This window comes from Salvelinus namaycush, chromosome 6 (assembly GCF_016432855.1).
Source record: "Salvelinus namaycush isolate Seneca chromosome 6, SaNama_1.0, whole genome shotgun sequence".
NCBI lineage: Eukaryota > Metazoa > Chordata > Actinopteri > Salmoniformes > Salmonidae > Salvelinus > Salvelinus namaycush.
In genome coordinates, this window is record NC_052312.1 from 16041003 (window position 1) to 16067730 (window position 26728).

At 41.4% G+C, this 26728-nt stretch overlaps 1 protein-coding gene across 1 annotated transcript in view; it reads right to left on the reverse strand.

Annotated features, from left to right (window-relative positions):
- Window positions 1-26728, reverse strand: part of LOC120048976 (phospholipid-transporting ATPase ABCA1-like) — a 301645-nt gene that overhangs the window by 128807 nt on the left and 146110 nt on the right. Inside the window, exons 25-30 of the mRNA XM_038995238.1 lie at window positions 23991-24193; window positions 18190-18238; window positions 12432-12545; window positions 12253-12288; window positions 10186-10325; window positions 2871-2998 (exon numbers count right to left, since the gene is read on the reverse strand). Coding sequence (XP_038851166.1) covers window positions 2871-2998; window positions 10186-10325; window positions 12253-12288; window positions 12432-12545; window positions 18190-18238; window positions 23991-24193 — 670 coding nt within the window. The remainder of the gene's footprint in view (window positions 1-2870; window positions 2999-10185; window positions 10326-12252; window positions 12289-12431; window positions 12546-18189; window positions 18239-23990; window positions 24194-26728) is intronic.

The window sequence follows — 26728 nt, forward strand, 5'->3', positions numbered from 1 at the left end:
TGGCAGCGTAATAATTTTATGGCACTGGCATTTTGTTGAGAACATTACATTTCCAAATGAAAACATACCACTTAGCAGGTATGGATGAGAAAAGCTCTTGGCATTCTGAATGGAGCAGATGTCAACATAACATAAACTGTGTGTGTGGTGTGGTGTGTGTGTGTGTATGTGTGTGTGTGTGTGTGTGTATATGTGTGTGTGTGCACGTGTGCATACAGTATGCTCCATCTGTTTGTTTACATCCGAGCACTCTACGGCACATATGTGCCTGGAGGGAAAACAGACAGTTTACAAATCAATGTATACACAAACTCTGCTCTTTATCTTGGCTCTAAAAACACAGCATTTCATAAAGATCATAACTAGGGTCCAGCGTGGTCACTGCTGGCCAATGGGATTAGTACAACGTTTATAGGCTCATTTATCTCTCATGAAGGTCAGTCCAAAGTATATAATTTCCTCCGCCATAAGCGAGGAGAGAAATCGAAGTGGTTGATTGCAAAAATGGATTATGCTCAGCCATCTGTTTTACCATTAATGATAGTTGGGAATGTGTCCCAAATAGCACCCTATTCCCTTACAGTGATCTATTTTTGACCAGGGCAGTACACTATATTTGGAATAGGGTGTGATTTGGGACACAACTGGGATGAACAGTTATTCAAGGTAACAAGACTATTGGGGTGACAAAATGAACACAGAGACACACTGGAACTAATCTTAGGTTTAATCTTGGTTAATGTACTGAAAGAGAAAATCTTACAGTAGTAGTAATAGTCCATTTAGATGCAATGAATTAGAACAAATAATGCAGATCTGAGTGTTGTAATACTAATGTAGCCGACGCCCACTCTCTGAAATAAAATAGGGCTATTTATTGAAGAGGCATAATGCTCTGGCAGGAAATATGTGTTTCCTTGAGTGTAAAATAAAGTGGTTGCTTTCTCGTAAGACTGCCTTGGAAGAAAGAATGGTTTCTCATCATTATATCGGTTGTATAACCTCCACTCCATGTCAGATGGATTAACTTGAACTTTAAATATCATGGAGTAGGGATCAGATTGCGCATTCCACCCACTCCTTTCAACTCCCCTCTCATCTGAGAGACGCATTGTACGGATATCACATTTTTAAAGAAATTAAGTCTTAAGAATATTTTGTTCATGGGACAAGCCTAATCATGTTTATGTTTGAATCAAAGTTTCGTCAATGTTCGACCATACTGTTCAAATACTCCATTATTAAGGGGTATGAAGTTGCATTAAATTGCACAGCATAGACATGATGTTATACATGTTCATTTTAAACATTAGGAGCATAACAATTGCTTTTAAAACCAGTCGTTTTAACCTGGGGTTTTTTTGCCAAATTTCCAGGGCACGTTTAGTTGACATTGACTATTTCAGCTGGAGCATGTACTATATACTCTCTCTGTCTGTATAGAACAGGATCAAGCCTCTTGTGGCTTTTCCAGACATCACAAAGGGAAGTGTCTTAAAATAATTCACGGGGAAGGCTATCTGCAGTAATTGACCACAGACAATGCCAGAGAAGATAAAAAACTTTAGCTTGCTAATGGTGACACATACCAAGGCTAGTTTCTGGTTGTTCTGATGAATACTGCATATTTAATGTGGTGTAACAATTGCAGTTAAGACTCACTGCCTTTAGTCTAACTTCAACTAAGAAGGTGAATCTCTAGACAGTAAAAAAAACAAAAAAAAACATACCTGTGATTTCCATAGCAACATGCTAGAGCCTGATAGTTCTGTCTAAACCGTCCAACTGGATCAATCTATTACAATGATCTCCCTTGGACAAAATAAGCAAACCTCCGTAGAATATCAACGAGCAGGAGGAGGGAACTCTATGAAATATTCAACATGTTTTTCACATTACTTCTATTTATTTGAATGTTTTTTAAAAGCAAACCCCAAAATGCAATGCAAGAAATTCTCAAAGAAATCTGTGTTACTGTAAGTATAAAAAACAACTTGCCAATATGTTACAGTATGTATAGAATATATATGGTGTCCATATTAACACAGCCTCAATCGCAGCAGAAAAAAAATCCAGCTGAGATTGAGGGTGTCCTTGTATAGACACTGTAAATGTAAGTGTTTTCCTGTGACACTTAAACAAGGATGAAATAAACCATTGTTAAACCAGCTATGCAACTGATTCCACTATTTTCCGTCCGTCTACACCAGAGCTCAGCTGGCATCCTTAAAAGTGTGTACAATTAATTATGCCTTGACATCTGGGATTCAACTCAGTGTTACTGGGAGTGATGGTATATCTTCTGTCCATCAAATAGGCAGCTATATGTCTCCTCATGAGATTAATACAAATGTAACTTCATTTCTTTGACAGATTATGCGAGTCAGAGCTCAAACATTGGATCCTGACATGCACTGCCATGTCAAGGCTGAAGCCAGATTATTACCCTGTCAGTTTGAACACACTGGGCTTTGTGAGGCATCTCCACTGCTCTCTACTCTACCCCAGAAAGACAGTAAATCTCAGTCCCAAATATCACCATATTGGTGCACTATATACAGAATAGGGTGGCATTGGGGACGCAGACAAATTCATTCCAGTATGCCAAAGTCTCCAAACATTGGTACTAGGAGCGATCCACCTCCATCGCCTATGTGGTTTCTGCACTCAGATAAACAGTATGCCCATTATTCTTAACATCATAGTAGAATAACTTTATATTTTTAAATAATTCTTTCTATCTGTCCTGGTCAGGTTACCCCGCTGAGTTCACTATGTTTACACAAATGCAATACAAATCTCAGCATATTCACCTGTACTGATAAAGGCGTGATTATAAAGTCAGAGAGCATGACGTTTCAATGGCTCACCTGTAGAATGTCGTTTGGGGCAGCCCGTACATCCATGGCTGCAGCTCCAGATTAGGGTACTCAGCAAAAGGCGGGATGATGACGGAAAAGATGAGAGACAGGCAGACGAAGACAGCTGGCAGAATCACCTGTGTGACATAGACATAATATCAGAATCTGCTGCAAAATTACACTTCTTTGGCAATGCCTTTTTTAGGTATCCTATCCTGTGAAAACACTGTTACAGAAGGCCGACACAATGCGTTTAATATCAGTTAATGACAATTACTGACTATCCACATAACTTTCTTATTTATTTAACTAGGCAAGTCAGTTAAGAACAAATTCTTATTTACAATGACGGACTACCGGGGAACAGTGGGTTAACTGCCTTGTTCAGGGGCAGGATGACAGATTTTTAACTTGTCAGCTCGGGGATTTGATCCAGCAACCTTTCAGTTACCGGCCCAAAGCTCTAACTACTAGGCTACCTGCCACCCCGTTACATGCATATATTGTATACAGTATACTGTATACTACCTGGCTGGCGGGTATGAGCGTTGGACCAGTAACCGAAAGGTTGCTGGATCGAATCCCCGAGCTGACAAGATAAAAATCTGTTGTTTTGCCCCTGAACAAGGTAATTAACCCACTGTTCCCTGGGCGCTGATGATGTGTACAGTATGTTAATTAAGGCAGTCCCCTGCACCTCTCTGATTCAGAGGGGTTGGGTTAACTGCGGAAGACACAGTTCAGTTGAAAGCATTCAGTTATACAACTGACTAGGTAACCCCCTTTTTCTTGTAGTGGGATATCTAAAGTCATATGTGTTACAATACTACTTTCACCAGCCAACCAAATGAAGCATTTTCTCCGCAGAATCAGAAAAGGGGTGTAGTTTCATGTGTCCGACCGAGGCGCCCTTGAGGGAGCATCGAAGTGTTACTGCGCAATCCAATTAGCAAACGCTGGGAGCGATCGGGGATAAAGATGATGATTTGTCTTTTCACTTGTCATGTGCTTTCATCCAGAGTGGAATGTCCTGTACTGGACTGCATACTTACAATTCAATTCAAACTAAGTATCATTACTACAAATCTGCTATGGTGGGTTTGGCCTTGGAAAGAACAATGCATAGGCAGAAAATACCTCATCACTACTGTACAATATGGTGGATATGGTGGATCTTTGATGGTATGGGGCTATTTTCCGTCCACTGGTCCTGGGACACTTGTTAAGGTCAACGGCATCATGAACTTTACCAAGTATTTTGCCAAAAACCTGGCTGCCTCTGCCAGGAGGCTGAAACTTGGCCGCAAGTGAATCTTCCAGCAAGACAATAACCCAAAGCACACATCAAAACTCACCCCATAAATTGCTTGAACATAAAATCAACATTTTGAATGGCTATCTCGCCTTCTGGACTTGAACCCCATTGAAAACCTGTGGTTTGAATTGAAGAGCGTAGTCCATAAGCGCAGACAAAGGATATCAAGGATCTGGAAAGATTACGTATGGAGGAATGGTGTAAGATCTCTCCCAATGTGTTCTCCAATCTCATAAAATGTTTTAGAATAATATCATTTTCCCATGTTTTTGTTGCTCAGTATATTCATTTTATTGTCTTTATAACTCATCTTTACCAAGGGATCCAATCATTTTGGACCACACTGCATATAAATCGTGTCTGCATGTGGTGTATGATTGCATACGTCTGTCTTGTGTCGTGCATTTGCATGTGCATGTGTGCTGGCGTAGGTGTGGAAGACATGGGGAGGTGAATTCATAACATCCAACACTACTGCAGTAACATCATTCCACCCCTACCCCCCATCATCACCCCCACCCTCTCCGTTACAATCCACAATGAAAGTGATGCACACAATCAGACACGAGACCAAACGCTTTTATACCCTCGTCAATTATAATGCTTGCCGTTTACTTGTTTTGGCTGCCTTGCATGTGTAAGGAGTTTGATTAAACACTTTCAAACACTTGCTTTGTCAACTGCCGTTCTCTTTTCCTGCCACCACGACTTCCCCCCTTTTCTCTCCTCCATGTAAAATGTTCCCTTTTCATTTCCATTCTTGGAGCTGACAAAAAGGTCAGACAGAATGGACAATATATTTAATCTTTAAACACTTGTACTGCTAGATACTCCACTGAAGAGGGAGGTTTGCTGAACTTAATTAATTACATGCTGCAATTTCCGGAGCCCATTCATACAGTACAATACAAATGAAAAATGCTATATTTACCGCAGAGTTCTATGTAAATGCGGGCGCAGCTAAAATAATAGTCTGCGACAACTGAAAAGCCTCTAAATTAGATAATCCCGAACACACACACTTTCTCTCAGACTGTAATTGTGTGTGGCAGCTCGTAGCATTTTTTCTGTGAACACACGCCAAACAATAGAGAAAAGTCATTAAGTTCACAATGTGCTCCACAGACTACGAGTTTACCACACTCTCAAATTTGGTGAAACAAGGAAGATCATATTTGTAAATGGGTACAAACACCAAAACACAATTATAGTGTTTTCAGATTCACTGTAAAAAAAAAAACGGATTCATTTTATTACATTTAATTTGAGGGCAGACTGGCTAGTTGGCATATTTGGTATTTGTTATTATATTAGGATCCCCATTAGCTGTTGCAAAAGCAGAAACTACTCTTCCTAGGGTTCACACAAAACATGAAACATAATACAGAATTACATAATACAGAACATCATCAGACAAGAACAGCTCAAGGACTGAACTACACACAGTACATTTTCTTGAATTTGTTCTGGATTTGGGGACTATGAAAAGACCCCTGGTGGCATGTCTGGTGGGATAAGTGTGTGTGTTAGAGCTGTGTGTAAGTTGACTATGCAAACAATTTGGGATTTTCAACACATTAATATTTCTTATAAAAAGAAGAATTGTTGCAGTCAGTCTCTCCTCAACTCTTTGCCAAGAGAGACATGCATAGTATTTATATCAGCCCTCTGATTACAATTAAGAGCTAAATGTGCCGCTCTGTTCTGGGCCAGCTGCAGCTTAACTAGGTATTTCCTTGCAGCACTGGACCATACGACTGGACAATAATCAAGATTAGACAAAACTAGAGCCTGCAGAACTTGCTTTTAGGAGTGTGGTGTCAAAAAAGCAGAGCATCTCTTTATTACGGCTAGAGCTCTCCCCATCTTTACAACCATTGAATCTATATGTTTTGACTATGACAGTTTACAATCTAAGGTAACGCCAAGTAATTTAGTCTCCTCAACTTGTTCAACAGCCACACCATTCATTACCAGATTCAGCTGAGGTCTAGCACTTAAGGAATGATTTGTACCAGATACAATGCTCTTAGTTTTAGAGATCTTCAGGACCAGTTTATTACTGGCCACCCATTCCAAAATAGATGCAACTCTTTGTTAAGGGTTTCAGTGACTTCATTAGCTGTGGTTGCTGATGAATATATGGTTGACTCATCAGCATACATGAACACACATGCTTTGTTTAATGTCAGTGGCAGGTCATTGGTAAAAATAGAAAAGAGTAGAGGCCCTAGAGAGCTGCCCTGCGGTACACCACACTTTACATGTTTGACATTAGAGACACTTCCATTAAAGAAAACCCTTTGAGTTCTATTAGATAGATATCTCTGAATCCACGATATGACAGAGGTTGAAAAGCCATAGCACCTAAGTTTTTTCAACAATAGGTTAGGGTCATTAATAGCAAAGGCTGCACTGAAATCAAACAGTACAGCTCCCACAATCTTCTTATTAGCAATTTCTTTCAACCAATCATCAGTCATTGTGTCAGTGCAGTACATGTTGAGTGCCCTTCTCTATAAGCATGCTGAAAGTCTGTTGTTAATTTATTTACAGAGAAATAGCATTGTATTTGGTCAAACATTTGTTTTTGTGAATCAACTAGCTTGCCTATCCAATTGCTTGAGAAACGCACAGGGCCTGTGCGGTGCACATATTAGGTCGTACATGCTGCATCAGACATCCAAAAGAAAACTGCATCCAACATGCTAAATGCTAATCTTAAAATATCTGATGTAGCATATGTCCTAATATGTACACCGAACTACACATAAAACAGACCATCAACCATAGCGGTATATGATACACTATTAACAGCGTAATATTTAATTCTATGCCATCAACAGGGATTTTGATATGCATCATATTTATGCCAACATGTTCTCAATCCACCCTAACACTCACACTTGTCTTTTCTTGCCAACACTGACTTGGCTTTTAACTACTTTTATCACGAAAAAATGTACTTACTATGATTGTGATATGTCATTGGTTGTGTCCAAATACCCGTACTAGCGTTCTAAATAGTAGGCATTTTGGGCATGTGAAAAAAATTGTTTTATAGTATGTGAAATTTCGAAAATGTATTATGCTTTAAATGCCAGAAAGTCATAGTCATTTTTAATTTTCATACAGTAGAATTTGTTGCACACTATTGAGGAAGAGAGTTGTCTTTTGAGAGCCACGTATATTTGACCACAGCTGATAATCAGCTGAGAGGAGCTCTGTACCAAAATGAAGGAATGGAGGGAATCAACACAACTGTGTATTAGATGACACATTCTCAGTAGGATGAGACTAGCATGCTGATACTTGTAGCTTATCGTATTCGTTTTTACTAAACAGTACATTCTAAATAGTATGTAGTACGATTAGTACACAGTATGTAGTTTAAGTAAGTAGAAGGCAAAACAGATTTCGGACAAGGCCTTTGTCTCACCTAGCTATGTTAAGATGGATTCACTAACCGTAAGTTGCTCTGGATAAGAACATCTGTAAAATTCTGAATCTTCCACATTATACAATATACAATGTTGGCCTTTAAATTATAAACAAGGTTAATTGGCCGGAAATAACAACAATGATAATAAATTAGACTAATTCAGCTAATAACAAAGACTCACTGCAATACACAGGCTAATTTGATCACTAATAAGAGTTAGTTAGCAATTGATGGAACATTTTAGAACACCACAGAAAGCTATTTTATGTACCAAGTTAAGTAGATGTAACCTTGTTACCATTGGTTACATATCTGAGAGGAAGTCACAGAGTGCAGCTCAGCTCATCAATTAACCGACTAGTGAATCACAGGAAAATAGAGAAACTGTAGAACAAAGCGACTGGAAGGTCAATGTCTAGGAGATTATAAAACCTAGACTATGTTCTTTCAATTCCCTGTATGCTACCTTGTAAATTGACAGAATTCACTTTTCAATGAAATTGTCGGTGTAATATGAGTTTAAAATTATATAAGGAAGTAGAGACTCCTTTCTTTGTGGGTAAAAGTTGCCGTGTCATGGGACTGGTTTCCCGCATAAAATATTTATTTGTTTTTACGATGACTGTTCATGAAGTGTAAAGTTAATACCAATTGTTTGGCATAGCACACAAAAGTGTGACTAAATATCTGTACACTTTGCCACAAACTACCGTCAGTGTTCAATTTATACATTAACTGTTTAGTGTACCAAACGTGTCTTGGGGGTGCCCAATATTGAAATTCTTTGATTTGCCCCCCGTCACTTGAACCATGACTATTGTATTCATCCCTTTGGGTGCAACAATGGTTTTAAGGAAACAGCTTTGATGCCAACAACAGAATCTAAAGTTTAACACTATGAACATTCTGGGAAACAGAGGCCTGGCCCTGAATGATATCTATGTGCATCCATTGGAAGGAGGGTCATCTGCAGTGAAGGCAGAGGACATCCATTTTGAATCAAGCACAATGCTTCCACACACAGCTCTGGCATAACCTATCGAAAAGCCATCGCAATCAGTCTCAGGTACGTACGTCGAGTTCCGATTCAGTCACCTGGGGCTCACATGACACAAGAGCTTGCCTCCCTACCACTTCTTCAAGTCCACATCCTTAACCGTCCATCTCCTAACTTTCGTCCCCATAAATCACTTCCTTTTGAGTCTCACACCGTCATCTCTTTTGAATTCCCCACTGACTCTGTTTAAAGAGATTACCTCACGCCACATTCATATAAGCTAACAATGGGAGCTGTTTACATGACGGTCAGGCCCTTTGTCAGCCCCGCAAGTGACATGAATGGGCAGGAAGAGAGGTGGAACGAGAGGAAGAAGGAGGGAGGAGAGGAGCCATGAAACAAAGGCTGCGTCCCAATTGGAATCATGTTCCCTTTATAGTGGACTACTTTGGATGAGGGCTCATAGTCAAAAGTAGTGCACTATATAGGAAATAGGATGTCATTTGGGACTCACATTCACTCCACACACATCTCCCCTCGCTAACAAAACATAGTCACGTCCGGTATTGACAGTGACTAATGGTATGATCGGTATTGCAGCGAGTTACAGGGGGAAGTGTGTTCCAGAATGAGGCAGGTGGTAGGTTTACACACGGGCGAATAGGAGAAGTGGAGTGGAGTACTTCATGATGATGGTGCCTTTGGAGTGTAATTAATTCAATGTCGTGGTATCATTCATTGCTGATGGGGTTGCACCATGTCTACACACGTGTTATGAATAAAGATTTGCATCAATATGATTATTAGTGGAACAGAGCTCAAAATAAATTACAAAGAAACAGAAAATCTGAGTCTGTACGTCAACAATTGTGCATCATCTCTGACGAAAAGTAAATGTAAGGTGTCATGTAAATAGATAACCATGTATTGGTTCTGACTCGAAATTAAAATAACTCACAAAACGATACGGACACACACTTTACAGGCTAATATCAACCTGCCAGCGAGCTAATTGTTATGATAATCGTATTTGATACATAACTAATGAAACCACATTATTAGCATACTAACAAATTAGAAAAAAAAACTAAACCAAAAAAAATCATAGACATCTCTTTGCCTTTGAGGTTCCTATTAATTTAAAGTGGAAACCGTTATGAGGGGAGACAGGAAGTTCTCATAGCTGGTGTGTGTGTGTGTGTGTTTGTCTGTGTTCTAAACAGATTTTAGTTTACATTACAGAGCATCTCTTAAAGTTGTGACGGGCTCTGTCTCCTTGGCAGATAAGACAGATAAGCCCTTCAGATAAGATAAAACATCCACTTTCCTTAAGGAACGTATAATACATTCTAGGTTTGTTGCATACATAGGGACTGAGCATTCATTTTTCTCCTCCACAGATTGAAGAGTTGGTAGTATTATTATCATATCTATTTGTCAAACTCCTTCCCCCTACGGTACGTAGCCACCTCTTTTTACAATATAATGGATTTTTTTCATGACACTACTACACTTAAGGGTATAGAGAACAGAGGCGTAGAGAACTATGGAGTTTGTGTGTGGTCATTACCTGAGCAATGATGCCTTTGCGGCTCCTGCGTGCGTGGTGGAAACGTTTGATGAAGAGGGCCAGGAATTGTCTCCGGATTAGTTCCCATCCCATTATCACACTGGAGCCCTTCCCATTCACATTGGCCACTCTCTCCACATCTAAAATGGAGGGCATACAAAATGTCTACAATAACACAGATGATTCAGTGCATTTTAGGTTACATACAGTGTTCATGAAGTGAATGAAAACCATCTGACAATCTGTTAGGCTCTTAGGTTTGTAGGAAGTGAATGAAAATGTTTTAGCCTCTCTCACAGTGTAGAAAATAACACCTCAATAACACTATCTTAATGAGTAAAACAAAGCCCACAAAATAAGCAATGTGGCCTCTTATCTGTCTAAATAGTCCAACAAAAGTATTTTTGAAACAAAGCATATGTAAATTGTGAAATAAAATGTGTTTCATAAGTGGGCTTGCTCAGGGAGAAATTGTAAAGGAGGTGGGCATTTTCTGATACTATTGCATCGTGTAAAATGAAAACCACCTGTGTGGAATATGAATTGAAAGGGCTATGGGATTTTGTTTGGCTTTCCAAAATGGCCGCCAGTGTGTGGAAAAGCTGCAACTGTGTGACAAATTGACTCTGTTGCCAACCAAGGAGACAATGGAGCAAGAACGGTCACAATGACTGACCTTTTGCATCTTCTCCAGTGTTAATTGTCAGAGAGCAGCAAATAATGAGGCTTCGTGAAAACATATGAATGTGTGTGCCAACTTCTTAGGGATAGGCATAGGGACAGTTGTAAATCATGCAGCGCCGTGTGTCACGATTGCAGATTTTAGAGAAACAACAAATGTTGGTACATATAAGTGTCTTATATCGGAAAGCTTAAATTCTTGTTAATATAACTGCGCTGTCCAATTTACAGTAGCTATTACTGTGAAAAAATGGCATGCTATTGTTTAAGGAGAGCTCCTAACAAGAAAACACTATGTTCACCATGATAGGTTTGATAAATTCACCTCTGAAGGTGAAATGTGTACTTACATTCTGAATTATTGCTCTGATTTATCATCCAAAGGGTCCCAGAGATAACATGAAGTGTTGTTTTGTTAGATAAAATCCCTTTTCATATCCTAAAAAGGTCCATATAGCATGCACGATCGATTTTCCACTCATTCAATTCGCAAAGAAAGGAATCTGTGAAAATCTAACCCTAAACGTTGTTTCAACCAGTCAAATCACGTTCGTATTTATTCCTCAGAGATCCTAGAACATAACCAGACTTCACTATATCATTAGGTGTGTACTGTAGTATATCTTGTAGGACACCAAATTTGGTCAGAGAGCGTCGCATTCATGGCGTGCCGATGACACGGGTGGTCTTCACTTGATTGACTGTAACTTTGTCAAGTTACAGTCATTGACACCAATCGGGGTCAAACAAAGCTAGATAGCCAATGAGCTGGTCTTTTTGGGAGTATCCCCGTATCTGTCGCAAAATGTTGCTGCTAACCTTGGGCGACAGCAAGCCTTTTCCTTTTGGACAAAGTTACACGAATATGGAGATTTATGAAGTTATGAAAACTGTGTGTTTTGCAAATGTTGAACTTACAATATGGCTACTAATACTGGAAAAGCTAAATCAAAGTCCAAGTATACAGATTTGACGATATTCTTGCAGGAAAATGTAATGTAAATGTCTCCTTCACGATTTGCCCAAATGTACCTGGGTGACTTCACACTAAATGTCATGTAGCTTGCTCATACTTCAAGTTATTAGTCTGAAGCTTTGCACATACACTGAATTACAACCAGAGTGATGGCTGGATTTGGGACCTTTCTGTTCCATTTCAAAGATGGTGGGCGGGGGGAAAGTTAGTTTTTTTCTTTGTATTTTCTTCTACTAGATCTATTGTGTTTCCACAAACTTCAAAGTGTTTCCTTTCAAAATGTACCAAGAATATGCATATCCTTGCTGCAGGGCCTGAGCCGCAGGCAGTTAGATTTGGGTATGTCATTTTAGGCAAAAATTGGAAAAAAGGGGGCTATCCCTATTAAAATTTTAACTCGGTATACGTACCCTCCACTCTGCTTGTGAACTTGGCTTTCACTTCAGCTGGATCATAACAATAGACAGGGAGGACATAAAGAAAACAGAACATTACCATTCATTTGCAATAAGACATCATGTCTCTACCTCAGAATAGACCTATTTTTTATTTTATATATTTAGTATATTATTGAAAGGTAAGCACATACCCCTTTTCCCAGTCACTTTGTCTGAAGTGTTCCCGACATTGGTCAGGCTTTGCCGTTGCTGCTTGGATTCCCTTGAACTTCTTGTCTTGTCTCTTACCAAAGGTGCTTTGTTATCTAAAATAATACACAGAAGATCAGTTGAATTGGCATTACCCATTTACCTTTTTGAATACCATACAGAAATAATAGCAACCGCTTGTGGCCTATACAGTGTCATATTACTAGCTGAGGGTAACAATATCAATCATTTGATATGATATCACACATCAACATGATAAAGGTATATCGTGATATTAATTTGTTCTTCCTGGACCTTCAACGGTGGATGGGCTTCCAAATGTATTAAAATTGGCTTTGTAGGTTTAGGGTCCCAGAACATTCACACCTGGCCCAATGGGCAATCAAATCAAATCAAAGTTTTTGTCACGTGCGCCGAATACAACAGGTGTAGACCTTACAGTGAAATGCTTACTTACAGGCTCTAACCAATAGCACGGGAAAAAAGGTGTGTGTGTGTGTGTGTGTGTGTGTGTGTGTGTGTGTGTGTGTGTGTGTGTGTGTGTGTGTGTGTGTGTGTGTGTGTGTGTGTAGGTAAGTAAAGAAATAAAACAACAGTAAAAAGACATTTGAAAATAACAGTAGCAAGGCTATATACAGACACCGGTTAGTCAGGATTATTGAGGTAGTATGTACATGTAAGTATGGTTAAAGTGACTATGCATATATGATGAACAGAAAGTAGCAGTAGCGTAAAAAGAGGGGTTGGCGGGTGGTGGGACACAATGCAGATAGCCCAGTTAGCCAATGTGCAGGAGCACTGGTTGGTCGGGCCAATTGAGGTAGTATGTACATGAATGTATAGTTAAAGTGACTATGCATATATGATAAAACAGAGAGTAGCAGCAGTGTAAAAGAGGGGTTCGGAGGGGGGCACACAATGCAAATAGTCCGGGTAACCATTTGGTTACCTGTTCAGGAGTCTTATGGCTTGGGGATAAAAACTGTTGAGAAGCCTTTTTGTCCAAGACTTGGCACTCCGGTTCCGCTTGCCATGAGGTAGGAGACTGAACAGTCTATGACTGGGGTGGCTGGGGTCTTTGACAATTTTTAGGGCCTTCCTCTGACACCGCCTGGTGTAGAGGTCCTGGATGGCAGGCAGCTTTGCCCCAGTGATGTACTGGGCCGTACGCACTACCCTCTGAAGTGCCTTGCGGTCGGAGGCCGAGCAATTGCCGTACCAGGCAGTGATGCAACCGGTCAGGATGCTCTCGATGTTGCAGCTGTAGAACCTTTTGAGGATCTCAGGACCCATGCCAAATCTTTTTAGTTTCCTGAGGGGAAAAAGGCTTTGTCATGCCCTCTTCACGACTGTCTTGGTGTGTTTGGACCATTCTAGTTTGTTGTTGATGTGGACACCAAGGAACTTGAAGCTCTCAACCTGCTCCACTACAGCCCCGTCGATGAGAATGGGGGCGTGCTCGGTGCTCCTTTTCCTGTAGTCCCCAATCATCTCCTTAGTCTTGGTTACGTTGAGGGATAGGTTGTTATTCTGGCACCACCAGGCCAGGTCTCTGACTTCCTCCCTATAGGCTGTCTCATCGTTGTCGGTGATCAGGCCTACCACTGTTGTGTCGTCTGCAAACTTAATGATGGTGTTGGAGTCGTGCCTGGCCATGCAGTCGTGGGTGAACAGTGAGTACAGGAGGGGACTGAGCACGCACCCCTGGGGAGCTCCAGTGTTGAGGATCAGTGTGGCAGATGTGTTGCTACCTACCCTCACCATCTGGGGGCGGCCCGTCAGGAAGTCCAGGATCCAGTTGCAGAGGGACATGTTGAAAATGTCAGTGAAGACACCTGCCAGTTGGTCAGCTCATGCCCGGAGCACATGTCCTGGTAATCCGTCAGGCCCCGCAGCCTTGTGTATGCTGACCTGTTTAAAGTTCTTACTCACGTCGGCTACGGAGAGCGTGATCACACAGTCGTCCAGAACAGCTGATGCTCTCATGCATTTCTCAGTGTTCCTTGTCTCGAAGTGAGCATAGAAGTGATTTAGCTCGTCTGGTAGGCTCGTGTCACTGGGCAGCTCGCGGCTGTGCTTCCCTTTGTAGTCTGTAATAGTTTGCAAGCCCTGCCACATCCGATGAGCGTCGGAGCCGGTGTTGTATGATTCAATCTTAGCCCTGTATTGATGCTTTGCCTGTTTGATGGTTCGTCGCAGGGCATAGCAGGATTTCCTGTAAGCTTCCGGGTTAGAGTCCCGCACCTTGAAAGCGGCAGCTCTACCTTTTAGCTCAGTGCGGATGTTGCCTTGAATCCATGGCTTCTGGTTGGGGTATGTACGTACAGTCACTGTGGGGATGACGTCCTCGATGCACTTATTGATAAAGCCAGTGACTGATGTGGTGTATTCCTCAATGTCATCGGAAGAATCCCGGAACATGTTCTAGTCTGTGATAGATAAACAGTCCTGTAGTTTAGCATCTGCTTCATCTGACCACTTTTTTATAGACCGAGTCACTGGTGCTTCCTGCTTAAATTTTTGCTTGTAAGCAGGAATCAGGAGGATAGAGTTGTGGTCGGATTTACCAAATGAAGGGCGAGGGAGAGCTTTGTATGCGTCTCTGTGTGTGGAGTACAAGTGATATCTAATTTTTTTCCCTTTGGTTGCACATTTAACATGTTGATAAAGATTTGGTAAAACTGATTTAAGTTTCCCTGCATTAAAGTCTCCGGCCACTAGGAGCGCCGCCTCTGGGTGAGTGGTGTCCTGTTTGCTTATTTCCTTATACAGCTGACTGAGTGCGGTCTTAGTGCCAGCGTCTGTTTTTGGTGGTAAATTAACAGACACGAAAAGTATAGCTGAGAACTCTCTAGGCAGGTAGTGGCCTGCAATTTATCACAATATACTCTACTTCAGGCGAGCAAAATCTAGAGACTTCCTTAGATTTTGTGCACCAGCTGTTGTTTACAAATATGCACAGACCACCCCCCCTCGTCTTACCGGAGTGTGCTGTTCTATCCTGCCGGTGCAGCGTATATCCCGCTAGCTGAATATCCATGTCGTCATTCAGCCACGATTCCGTGAAACATATGATATTACAGTTTTTGATTTCCCGTTGGTAGGATATTCGTGATCGTACCTCGTCTAATTTATTGTCCAATGATTGCATGTTGGCGAGTAATATTGACGGTAACGGCAGCTTTCCTACTCGCTTTCTGCGGATCCTGACGAGGCATCCGGCTCTTCGTCCTCTGTACCTGCGTCGTTTCCTCTTACGAATACCTGGGATGTCGGCCCTGCCGGGTGTTTGGAGAATATCATGCGAGTCTTGCTTGTTATTGAAAAAAATCTTTGTCTAATCCGAGGTGAGTGATCGCTGTCCAGATATCCAGAAGTCGTAAGATACGGTTGAAGAAACATTATGTACAAAAAAAGTTACAAATAACTAAAAAAACAAACACATAATAGCACAATTGGTTGGGCGCCCGTAAAACTGCAGCCATTTCTTCCGGCGCCATAATCAGCAAGCAGTCTTGTCTCTAGAGAGCCGTGAAAGTGAAACGCAAACATTCACACAGTTGCAATGATTTTCAAATAAAACCTGATATTGTATCGATATTCCATGTCGGTGCCCGTCACTACATACTGTATATACAGTTGAAGTGGGAAGATTACATACACTTAGGTTGGAGTCATTAAAACTCGTTTTTCAACCACTCCACAAATTTCTTGTTAACAACTATAGTTTTGGCAAGTCAGTTAGGACATCTACTTTGTGCATGACACAAGTCATTTTTCCAACAATTGTTTACAGACAGATTATTTCACTTATAAGTCACTGCATCACAATTCCAGTGGGTCAGATGTCTACATACAATAAGTTGACTGTGCCTTTATACAGCTTGGAAAATTCCAGAAAATGATGTCATGGCTTTAGAAGATTCTGATAGGCTAATTGACATCATTTGAGTCAATTGGAGGGGTACCTGTGGATGTATTTCAAGGCCTAACTTCAAACTCAGTGCCTCTTTGCTTGACATCATGGGAAAATCAACCAAGACCTCAGGAAAAAAAAATGGTAGACCTCCACAAGTCTGGTTCATTCTAGGGAGCAATTTCCAAATGCCTGAAAGTACCACGTTCATCTGTACAAACAATAGTACGCAAATATAAACCTCATGGGACCATGCAGCCGTCATACCGCTCAGGAAGGAAACGCCTTCTGTCTCCTAGAGATGAACATACTTTGGTGCGAAAAGTGCAAATCAATCCCAGAACAACAGCAAAGGACCTTGTGAAGAAGCCACTGCTCCAATACCGCCATTAAAAAGCCAGACTACGGTTTGCAACTGCACATGTGGACAAAGATTGTACTTTTTGGAGAAATGTCCTCTGGTCTGATGAAACAAAAATAGAACTGTTTGGCCATAATGACCACCGTTATGTTTGGAGGAAAAAGGGGGACGCTTGCAAGCCGAAGAACACCATCCCAACCGTGAAGAACGGGAGTGGCAGCATCATGTTGTGGGGGTGCTTTGCTGCAGGAGGGACTGGTGCACTTCACAAAATAGATGGCATCATTATGTGGATATATTGAAGCAACATCTCAAGACATCAGTCAGGAAGTTAAAGCTTGGTCGCAAATCGGGTCTTCCAAATGGACAATGACCCCAAGCATACTTCCAAAGTTACGGCAAAATGGCTTAAGTACAACAAAGTCAAGGTATTGGAGTGGCCATCACAAAGCCCTGACCTCAATCCCATATAAAATTTGTGGGCAGAATTGAAAAAGCATGTGCGAGCAAGGAGGCCTACAAACCTGACTCAGTTACACCAGCTCTGTCAGGGGGAATGGGCCAACATTCACCCAACTTATTGTGGGAAGCTTGTGGAAGTCAACCCGAAACATTTGACCCAAGTTAAACAATTTAAAGGCAATGCTACCAAATACTAATTGAGTGTATGTAAACCTCTGACCCACTGGGAATGTGATGAAAGAAATAAAAGCTGAAATAAATCATTCTCTCTACAATTATTCTGACATTTCACATTCTTCAAATAAAGTGGTGATCCTAACTGACCTAAGACAGGGATTTTTTTATTTTTAGGATTAAATGTTTGGAATTTTGAGTTGAAATTTATTTGTGGCCACACCAGATACTGACTATTACTTTTGATTGTGACCCCCCCCCCCCCCCCCCTTTGTTCAGGGACACTTTATTCCATTTCTGTTAGTCACCTGTCTGTGGAACTTCAGGTTATGTTCAGGTTATGTTCAGGTTATGTCTCAGTTGTTGAATCTTGTTATGTTCATACAAATATTTACACATGTTAAGTTTGCTGAAAACAAACGCAGTTGACAGTGAGAGGACGTTTTATTTTTTGCTGAGTTTATTTATATGTACATATTCTCATTCACCCCTTTAGATTTGTGTGTATTAGGTAGTTGTTGGGGAATTGTTAGATTAATTGTTAGATATTACTGCACTGTTGGAACTAGAAGCACAAGCATTTCGCTACACTTTATTAACATAACATTAACATCTTCTAACCATGTGTATGTGACCAATACAATTTGATTTGATCTGATTTGAAGACTCTCAATGGTGTGTGTGTGTATACTGTATATGTGCACACACACACGGTAGTGTTTGTGTCTATACTGCATATCATCAGTCCACGATTAAACTATTCTACTACAATTTACATTGTAACCCCCCCCCAAAATCCACTCAACCGGCAAAACTTGCAATTTACCTGGAATTTCCACATCCACACCTGTGTCCTCCGCCACTTTGAGGAAAATCTGTGAGATGGAACGCAGCATAATTAGCATGATATGAAATTGCTTAGCATCATCATCTCCAGTGAAATGACTTGACCTCTATGTGTGTTATTAGACAAATGATCGACAGCACTCCCTGTAATGACAAAAACAAGGGCTCTATATTCATTATAATGACAAATTGGTAGGTTAGCGTTTTTCATCATTAATCTTGTTCTGGAGGCAGCTCTGCAGAGTGGTCACTAGCTGGCGCAGCCACAATGTCATAAAATCAGATTTGAAACTTAACCCTAAACTTAACCTCACTGCTAACCCTTATGCCTAACCCTAACCTGAAAATTAATACGAAAAAGTAAATTATTGTTTGAATTAATTTTTACAATTCAGGCTATTTTGACTCCGGAGCTGGCCTATCTAGTGTAAATCACTCATTTCTGCCTCCAGGACAAGACTCATGACAAACGTCAACCTGTGTCAAGCAGTCCTTTCTTTCTCCATGCTCTTGTATTACAGATGCGCGAACACCAGTGATCCGCTGGTTGACTCATGACCCGCAGTCCCCGCGGTTATATCCGCGAGGCTTATGGGTTTAGGGTCATTCAATTTTGATTGAATAAAAAGAGAAAGAATAGCTTTAAAAAAAATCTATAAATGTATAATTCTTGTGCAATTAATATAGGCTACATTGCGGTTTTTCTTTCATTATTTTAGGCTATCTGGTATTAGTGCATAAACTTTAGGGCTTAACTGTTTGCGCCAAATAATGCTTTTGGGGACTGGCAGAAAAAGTTTCCGTCAATCCACGGAGCCAAGTTTAATTCAATAACACAAAAGCTGCAAAAGGAGAGTTTAAAATAAAGAGAAGGGAGGGCTAGAAAAGTAATGTTTGGAAAAGATTTGTTGAAGTGGTAAAAGAGGATGAGAGCAGTGTTATGTGTGATGATTGTGAGGCGCTATACAGAGTCGACAGTCACGAGATAGGGACTTCAAAAAGGCCTATGGCATGTCAGGGGAGCTGCAGTCTACTGTTCAGATGGGTTAACTGGAAACTGAAATCTGGACACTGACGGTAGGTCTATAACCTCTCACATAGCCTTAATAATAACTCCTGCAGAACTAAGCATTTCTTGTAGTAAAATTATACGCCAAACATAGTCAATATTTGGAGAGAAAAAAATTCTGCGTCTTGAGAGAATGCAATGCTCAGTTAGATACCATCTGTAGAGGTGCTGTCTTCATCATCAAAAGGATTATAAAAGCGGATAGTTTTTCAACCACATAAAATCTGCATCAAAGTAGACAATTTGACTAACAAACAGCCTATCAAAATGACTGAAATTAAAAGCAGAAGCATATCTAAATCAGGCAACAACAAAATAATCCTGCAACCCTGTCAAATAAATAATTCCGCTGTCTTTGACTGTAGCCTACAACATATTTTATATAGATAGGGTTGGGTGGCGGCCTCAGATTTTCACTTTATCACATATAATCGGCGGTTGCGGGTGGGTTATTAGCAATTGCGGGCAGGTGCGGGTGAATAAACAGCTGACCCGCGCAGTGGTGTAAAGTACTTAAGTAAAAATACTTTAAAATACTACTTAAGTAATTTTTTGGGGTATATGTACTTTACTATTTACATTTTTTGCCAACTTTTACTTTCACTTCACTACATTCCTAAAGAAAATAATGTACTTTTTACTCCAATAATGTACTTTTTACTGACACCAAAAAGTAGTCGTTACATTTTGACGGGAAAATGGTCCAATTCACACTTATCAAGAGAACATCCCTGGTCATCCCTATGCCTCTGATCTTGCGGACTCACTAAACACATATGCTTTGTTTATAAATTAATGTCTGAGTGTTGTAGAGTGCCCCTGGCTATTTGTAAATAAATAAAAAACAGGAAATTGTGCAGTCTGGTTTGCATAATGTAAGGAATTTAAAATTATTAATACTTTTACTGTTAATACTTAAGTATATTTGAGCAATTCCATTTACTTTTGATACTTAAGTATATTTAAAACCAAATAAGGTATTTATTATTTATTTGACTCAAATATGACAAATGAGTACTTTTTCCACCACTGGACCCGCGCACTAGTAGCACACGCACACACACACACACACACACACACACACACACACACACACACACACTAGAAATACCACCAACTGACATCTAATCTCCCTTCTCTAAGTAGATATATACAGTAGATTCAAACAGCGTAACCTTGTGTCTGAATGTGATACGTTGAAAAGGAATTATTCACAATGCCCGCAGGGCATCTTCATCTGACAAAAATTTCTGAGACATATTAGTTGTGTTTGACAACAGTAACTTAGTGGTATGTGCCCGCCTACAGACATAATCCAACACTACCCTTGGCATACTAAGCATTTGGTTAGTTCAGGAGAGAGCAGTGTGTGTGTGTGTGTGTTTCAAGTACAGTCGTGGCCAAAAGTTTTGAGAATGACACAAATATTAATTTTCACAAAGTTTTCTGCTTCAGTGTCTTTAGATATTTTTGTCAGATGTTACTATGGAATACTGAAGTATAATTACAAGCATTTCATTAGTGTCAAAGGCTTTTATTGACAATTACATGAAGTTGATGCAAAGAGTCAATATTTGCAGTGTTGACCCTTCTTTTTCAAGACCTCTGCAATCCGCCCTGGCATGCTGTCAATTAACTTCTGGGCCACATCCTGACTGATGGCAGCCCATTCTTGCATAATCAATGCTTGGAGTTTGTCGGAATATGTGGGTTTTTGTTTGTCCACCCGCCTCTTGAGGATTGACCACAAGTTCTCAATGGGATTAAGGTCGGGGGAGTTTCCTGGCCATGGACCCAAAATATTGATGTTTTGTTCCCCGAGCCACTCAGTTATCACTTTTGCCTTATGGCAAGGTGCTCCATCATGCTGGAAAAGGCATTGTTCGTCACCAAACTGTTCCTGGATGGTTGGGAGAAGTTGCTCTCGGAGGATGTGTTGGTACCATTCTTTATTCATGGCTGTGTTTTAGGCAAAATTGTGAGTGAGCCCACTCCCTTGGATGAGAAGCAACCCCACACATGAATGGTCTCAGGATGCTTTACTGTTGGCATGACACAGGATTGATGGTAGCGCTCACCTTGTCTTCTCCGGACAAGCTTTTTCCCGGATGCAGCAAAGAATCGGAAAGGGGATTCATCAGAGAAAATGACTTTACCCAAGTCCTAAGCAGTCCAATTCCTGTACCTTTTGCAGAATATCAGTCTGTCCCCGATGTTTTTCCTGGAGAGAAGTGGCTTCTTTTCTCCCCTTCTTGACACCAGGCCATCCTCCAAAAGTCTTCGCCTCACTGTTCGTGCAGATGCACTCACACCTGCCTGCTGCCATTCCTGAGCAAGCTCTGTACTGGTGGTGCCCCGATCCCGCAGCTGAATATTTGATTTCACCTTTATTTAACCAGGTAGGCTAGTTGAGAACAAGTTCTCATTTACAACTGTGACCTGGCCAAGATAAAGCACAGCAGTTCGACACATACAACAACACAGAGTTACACATGGAAAAAACAAACATACAGTCAATAATACAGTATAAAAAATAAAAGTCTATATACAGTGAGTGCAAATGACGTAAGATAAGGGAGGTAAGGCAATAAATAGGCTATGGTGGCGAAGTAATTACAATATAGCAATTAAACACTGGAATGGTAGATGTGCAGAAGATGAATGTGCAAGTAGAGATAATGGGGTGCAAAGGAGTAAGATAAATAAATAAATACAGTATGGGGATGAGGTATTTGGCTGTTAACAGGTGGGCTATGTACAGGTGCAGTGATCTGTGAGCTGCTCTGACAGCTGGTGCTTTAAGCTAGTGAAGGAGATAAGAGTCTCCAGCTTCAGGGATTTTTGCAGTTCGTTCCAGTCATTGGCAGCAGAGAACTGGAAGGAAAGGCGGCCAAATGAGGAGTAGGCTTTGGGGGTGACCAGTGAGATATCCCTGCTGGAGCGCGTGCTACGGGTGGGTGCTGCTATGGTGACCAGTGAGCTGAGATAAGGGGGGACTTTACCTAGCAGGGTCTTGTAGATGAGCTGGAGCCAGTGGGTTTGGCGACGAGTATGAAGCGATGGCCAGCCAACGAGAACGTACAGGTCGCAGTGGTGGGTAATATATGGGGCTTTGGTGACAAAACGGATGGCACTGTGATAGACTGCATCCAATTTGTTGAGTAGAGTGTTGGAGACTATTTTATAAATTACATCGCAGAAGTCGAGGATCCGTAGGATGGTCAGTTTAACGAGGGTATGTTTGGCAGCATGAGTGAAGGATTCTTTGTTGCGAAATAGGAACCCGATTCTAGATTTAACTTTGGATTGGAGATGCTTAATGTGAGTCTGAAAGGAGTTTACAGTCTAGTCAGACACCTAGGTATTTGTAGTTGTCCACATATTCTAAGTCAGAACCGTCCAGAGTAGTGATGCTGGACGGGCGGGCAGGTGCGGGCAGTGATCGGTTGAAGAGCATGCATTTAGTTTTTGTTGCATTTAAGAGCAGTTGGAGGCCACAGAAGGAGAGTTGAATGGCATTGAAGCTCGTCTGGAGGTTAGTTTACACAGTGTCCAAAGAAGGGCCAGATACAGAATGGTGTCATCTGCGTAGAGGTGGATCAGAGAATCACCAGCAGCAAGAGCGACATCATTGATGCATACAGAGAAGAGAGTCGGCCCGAGAATTGAACCCTGTGGCACCCCCATAGAGACTGCCAGAGGTCCGGACAACAGGCCCTCCGATTTGACACACTGAACTCTATCAGAGAAGTAGTTGGTGAACCAGGCGAGGCAATCGTTTGAGAAACCAAGGCTGTTGAGTCTGCCAATAAGAATGTGGTGATTGATAGTCGAAAGCCTTGGCCAGGTCGATGAATACGGCTGCACGGTAATGTCTCTTATCGGTGGCAGTTATGATATCGTTTAGGACCTTGATCGTGGCTGAGTTGTACACCCATGACCAGCTCTGACACCAGATTGCATAACAGAGAAGGTACAACTTTAGGAGACGATCCTGGCGCCGGCTGGACTTTCTTGGGCGCCCTGAAGCCTTCTTCACAACAATTGAACCGCTCTTCTTGATGTTCTTGATGATCCGATAAATGGTTGATTTAGGTGCAGTCTTATTGGCAGCAATATCCTTGCCTGTGAAGCCCTTTTTGTGCAATGCAATGATGACAGCACGTGTTTCCTTCCAGGTAACCATGGTTGACAGAGGAAGAACAATGATTCCAAGCACCACCCTCCTTTTGAAGCTTTCAGTCTGCTATTCGAACTCAATCAGCATGACAGAGTGATCTCCAGCCTTGTCCTCGTCAAGACTCACACCTGTGTTAATGAGAGAATCACTGACATGATGTCAGCTGTTCCTTTTGTGGCAGGGCTGAAATGCAGTGGAAATGTTTTTGGGGGATTCAGTTCATTTGCATGGCAAAGAGGGACTTTGCAATTAATTGCAATTCATCTGACCACTCTCCATAACATTCTGGAGTATATGCAAATCACCATCATACAAACTGAGGCAGCAGACTTTGTGAAAATGAATATTTGTGTCATTCTCAACTTTTGGCCACGACTGTACAGTGAAATGCCTTTCTTGCAAGCTCTAAACCCAACAATGCAGTGTGTATACGTGTGTGTGTGTATGCGCTTGCATGTGAAGCTTGTGTGCGAGTCTGTGCATGTGATGCCTGCGTACATGCGTGTGTGTGTGTGTTTCGTCCGCCTCATACCTCCTCTAGTGTGGTATCCGAGATGCCGTAGTTGGTGAAGCCAATGTCGGCCATCTCCAGGTCCAGCTCTTTGAAAAGGAGGGCGAAGGTGCCATCCTTGGCCCCGCTGTAGGGCAGGATGTAGGTGATCTCCTGGCCGATGCTCTCCAGGAACACTGCCTCGGGAACATGCCGACGCACCAGCTTACTGACAGCTGTAAGCTCTACATGGTGAAGAGAAACAGGAAGGATGAAATTGATGTATGAGAAGGAATTACAGAAACAACAATATCTTATTGTTATGTCATATTGTTGTGCTTCATGTATGGTAACTGCCAAAATAGAAGAAACGCTTGATTAAATGAGGGATACAAAGTATATTGAAAGCCGGTGCTTCCACACAGGTGTGGTTCCTGAGTTAATTAAGCAGTTAACATCCCATCATGCTTAGGGTCATGTAAAAAAAATGCCAGTTGTCCATTATTTTGACTACCATGGCTAGAAGAAGAGATCTCAGTGAAGTATGGTGTCACATCCCTCCAGTAGAGTTCCAGACACTTGTAGAATCTATGCTATGGTGCATTATAGCTGTTCTGCAGCTCGTGGTGGCCTGAAGCCCTATTAAGATACCTTATGTTGGCGTTTCCTTTATTTTGGCAGTTACCTGTATTTCAATTGACATATTTAAAAGTGAATACACTGAATTTAGAATCATTGAGGACAACAACAAATAGTTATACCACTTATTTACTTTTTCAAAAGTGGTGAATCTGTTTCTCATCAAGGATCATAATCAGAGTTAAGGGACACTAGGTTTTTTGAGTTTTGCATAAACAAGCAAAACATAGCTATGGAAGAATTGTGTGAAGATTCGAGATAAGTAAATGGATTTCAAAATTTCCAAAGAGAGACCGAAATTGCCGTATCTTGTTAGTCCCTCATCATAAGCGCTTTGAGGTTGTAATGAAAAGCACTATAAAAGTGTAATTTATTATTATCATCATCACGATATCGAAAGAGCAAATCTCAAATGATCATAAGTACATAAGGAACAAGGTTTCTTATGTACTTATGAAAACATCACCACCTCCAATTGATTTTTATATATATATATTTTTGCCAGGTAAGTTGACTGAGAACACATTCTCATTTACAGCAACGGCCAGGGGAATAGTTACAGGGGATGAATGAGCCAATTGGAGGCTGTGGATGATTAGGTGATTATAATTATTGTGTTATTGACAGTACGTTTGTTAATCCCATGTGTAACTCTGTGTTGTTGTTTTTGTCGCACTGCTTTGCTTTATCTTGTCTAGGTCGCAGTTGTAAATGAGATCTTGTTCTCAACTGGCCTACCTGGTTAAATAAGGTGAAATAAAAATAATAAAAAGGTGGCCATGACGGTATAAGGGCCAGATTGGGAATTTAGCCAGGACACCAGGGTTAAAACTCCTACTCTTACAATAAGTGTCATGGGATCTTTAGTGACCACAGAGAGTCATGACACACGTTTAACGTCACATCCGAAAGACGGCACCCTGCAATGTCCCCCATCGCTTCCCTGGAGCATTGTGATACTTTATTAGACCAGAGGAAAGAGTGCCTCCTACTGCCCCTCCAACACTACTTATAGTAGCATCTGGTCTCCCATCCAGGGACCAACCCTGCTAAGCATCAGAGTCAAGCCAGCAGTGGGATGCAGGGTGGTATGCTGCTGGCATATATAACTACAGCTTCTTAACCAAGTGAGACCTTGGCTTTATGAGGAGGTCAGAAATCGGATCGTTATCACACATTTGGCTTAACTACTTGTGTGTAGTTTATTTGTAATAAAAAGGGGTTGTCATTGTTTGAATTATGATATAAACTCAGCAAATAAATAAACCTCTCACTGTCAACCACGTTGTTAAGAGCCTCCTTAAAGGAGGGAGGTGCAGGAATCAGGAGCAGGAGAACAAGGAGGTCCCAGTGGCACAATCGTTTATTTAGGACGTCCCAACACAGCAACAACATGGGGGAGAATACGCCCAAACGAGGTCGCCACCCACAGGGAAATAAACATCACACACGGAGGAGAAACCTCTACTCCTAAACACATACCAAACGGTACAAACTGTCGTGAAAAGAAAACCCCGTGGTGCAGACACACACTCCTAACAAAGATACCACAGCAAACAATCCGGCACAAAGACTAGCAGGCAGCGGAGGTAAATAAACCCCCTGAAATCAACTAATAGGACACAGGTGTAAACAATACAGACAGACACAAACGAAAAGGAAAAATGGATCGGTGGCAGCTAGTAGGCCGGCGATGACGACCAACGAGCACCGCCCAAACAGGGAGAGGAGCCACCTTCGGTGGAAGTCGTGACACACGTTTATTTTCAGCAAATTTAACATGTGTAAATATTTGTATGACCATAACAAGAATCAACAACTGAAACATAAACTGAACAAGTTCCACAGACGTGACTAACAGAAATGGAATAATGTGTCGCTGAACAAAGGGGGGGTCAAAATCAAAAGTAACAGTCAGTATCTGGTGTGGCCAAAAGCTGCATTAAGTACCTCTCATTAAGTACCTCATCTCAGTATCTCCTCCTCATGGACTGCACCAGATTTGTCAGTTCTTGCTTTGAGATGTTACCCCACTCTTCCACCAAGGCACGTGCAAGTTCACGGACATTTCTGGGGGGGATGGCCCTCCCCCTCCGATCCAACAGGTCCAAGACGTGCTCAATGGGATTGAGATCCAGGCT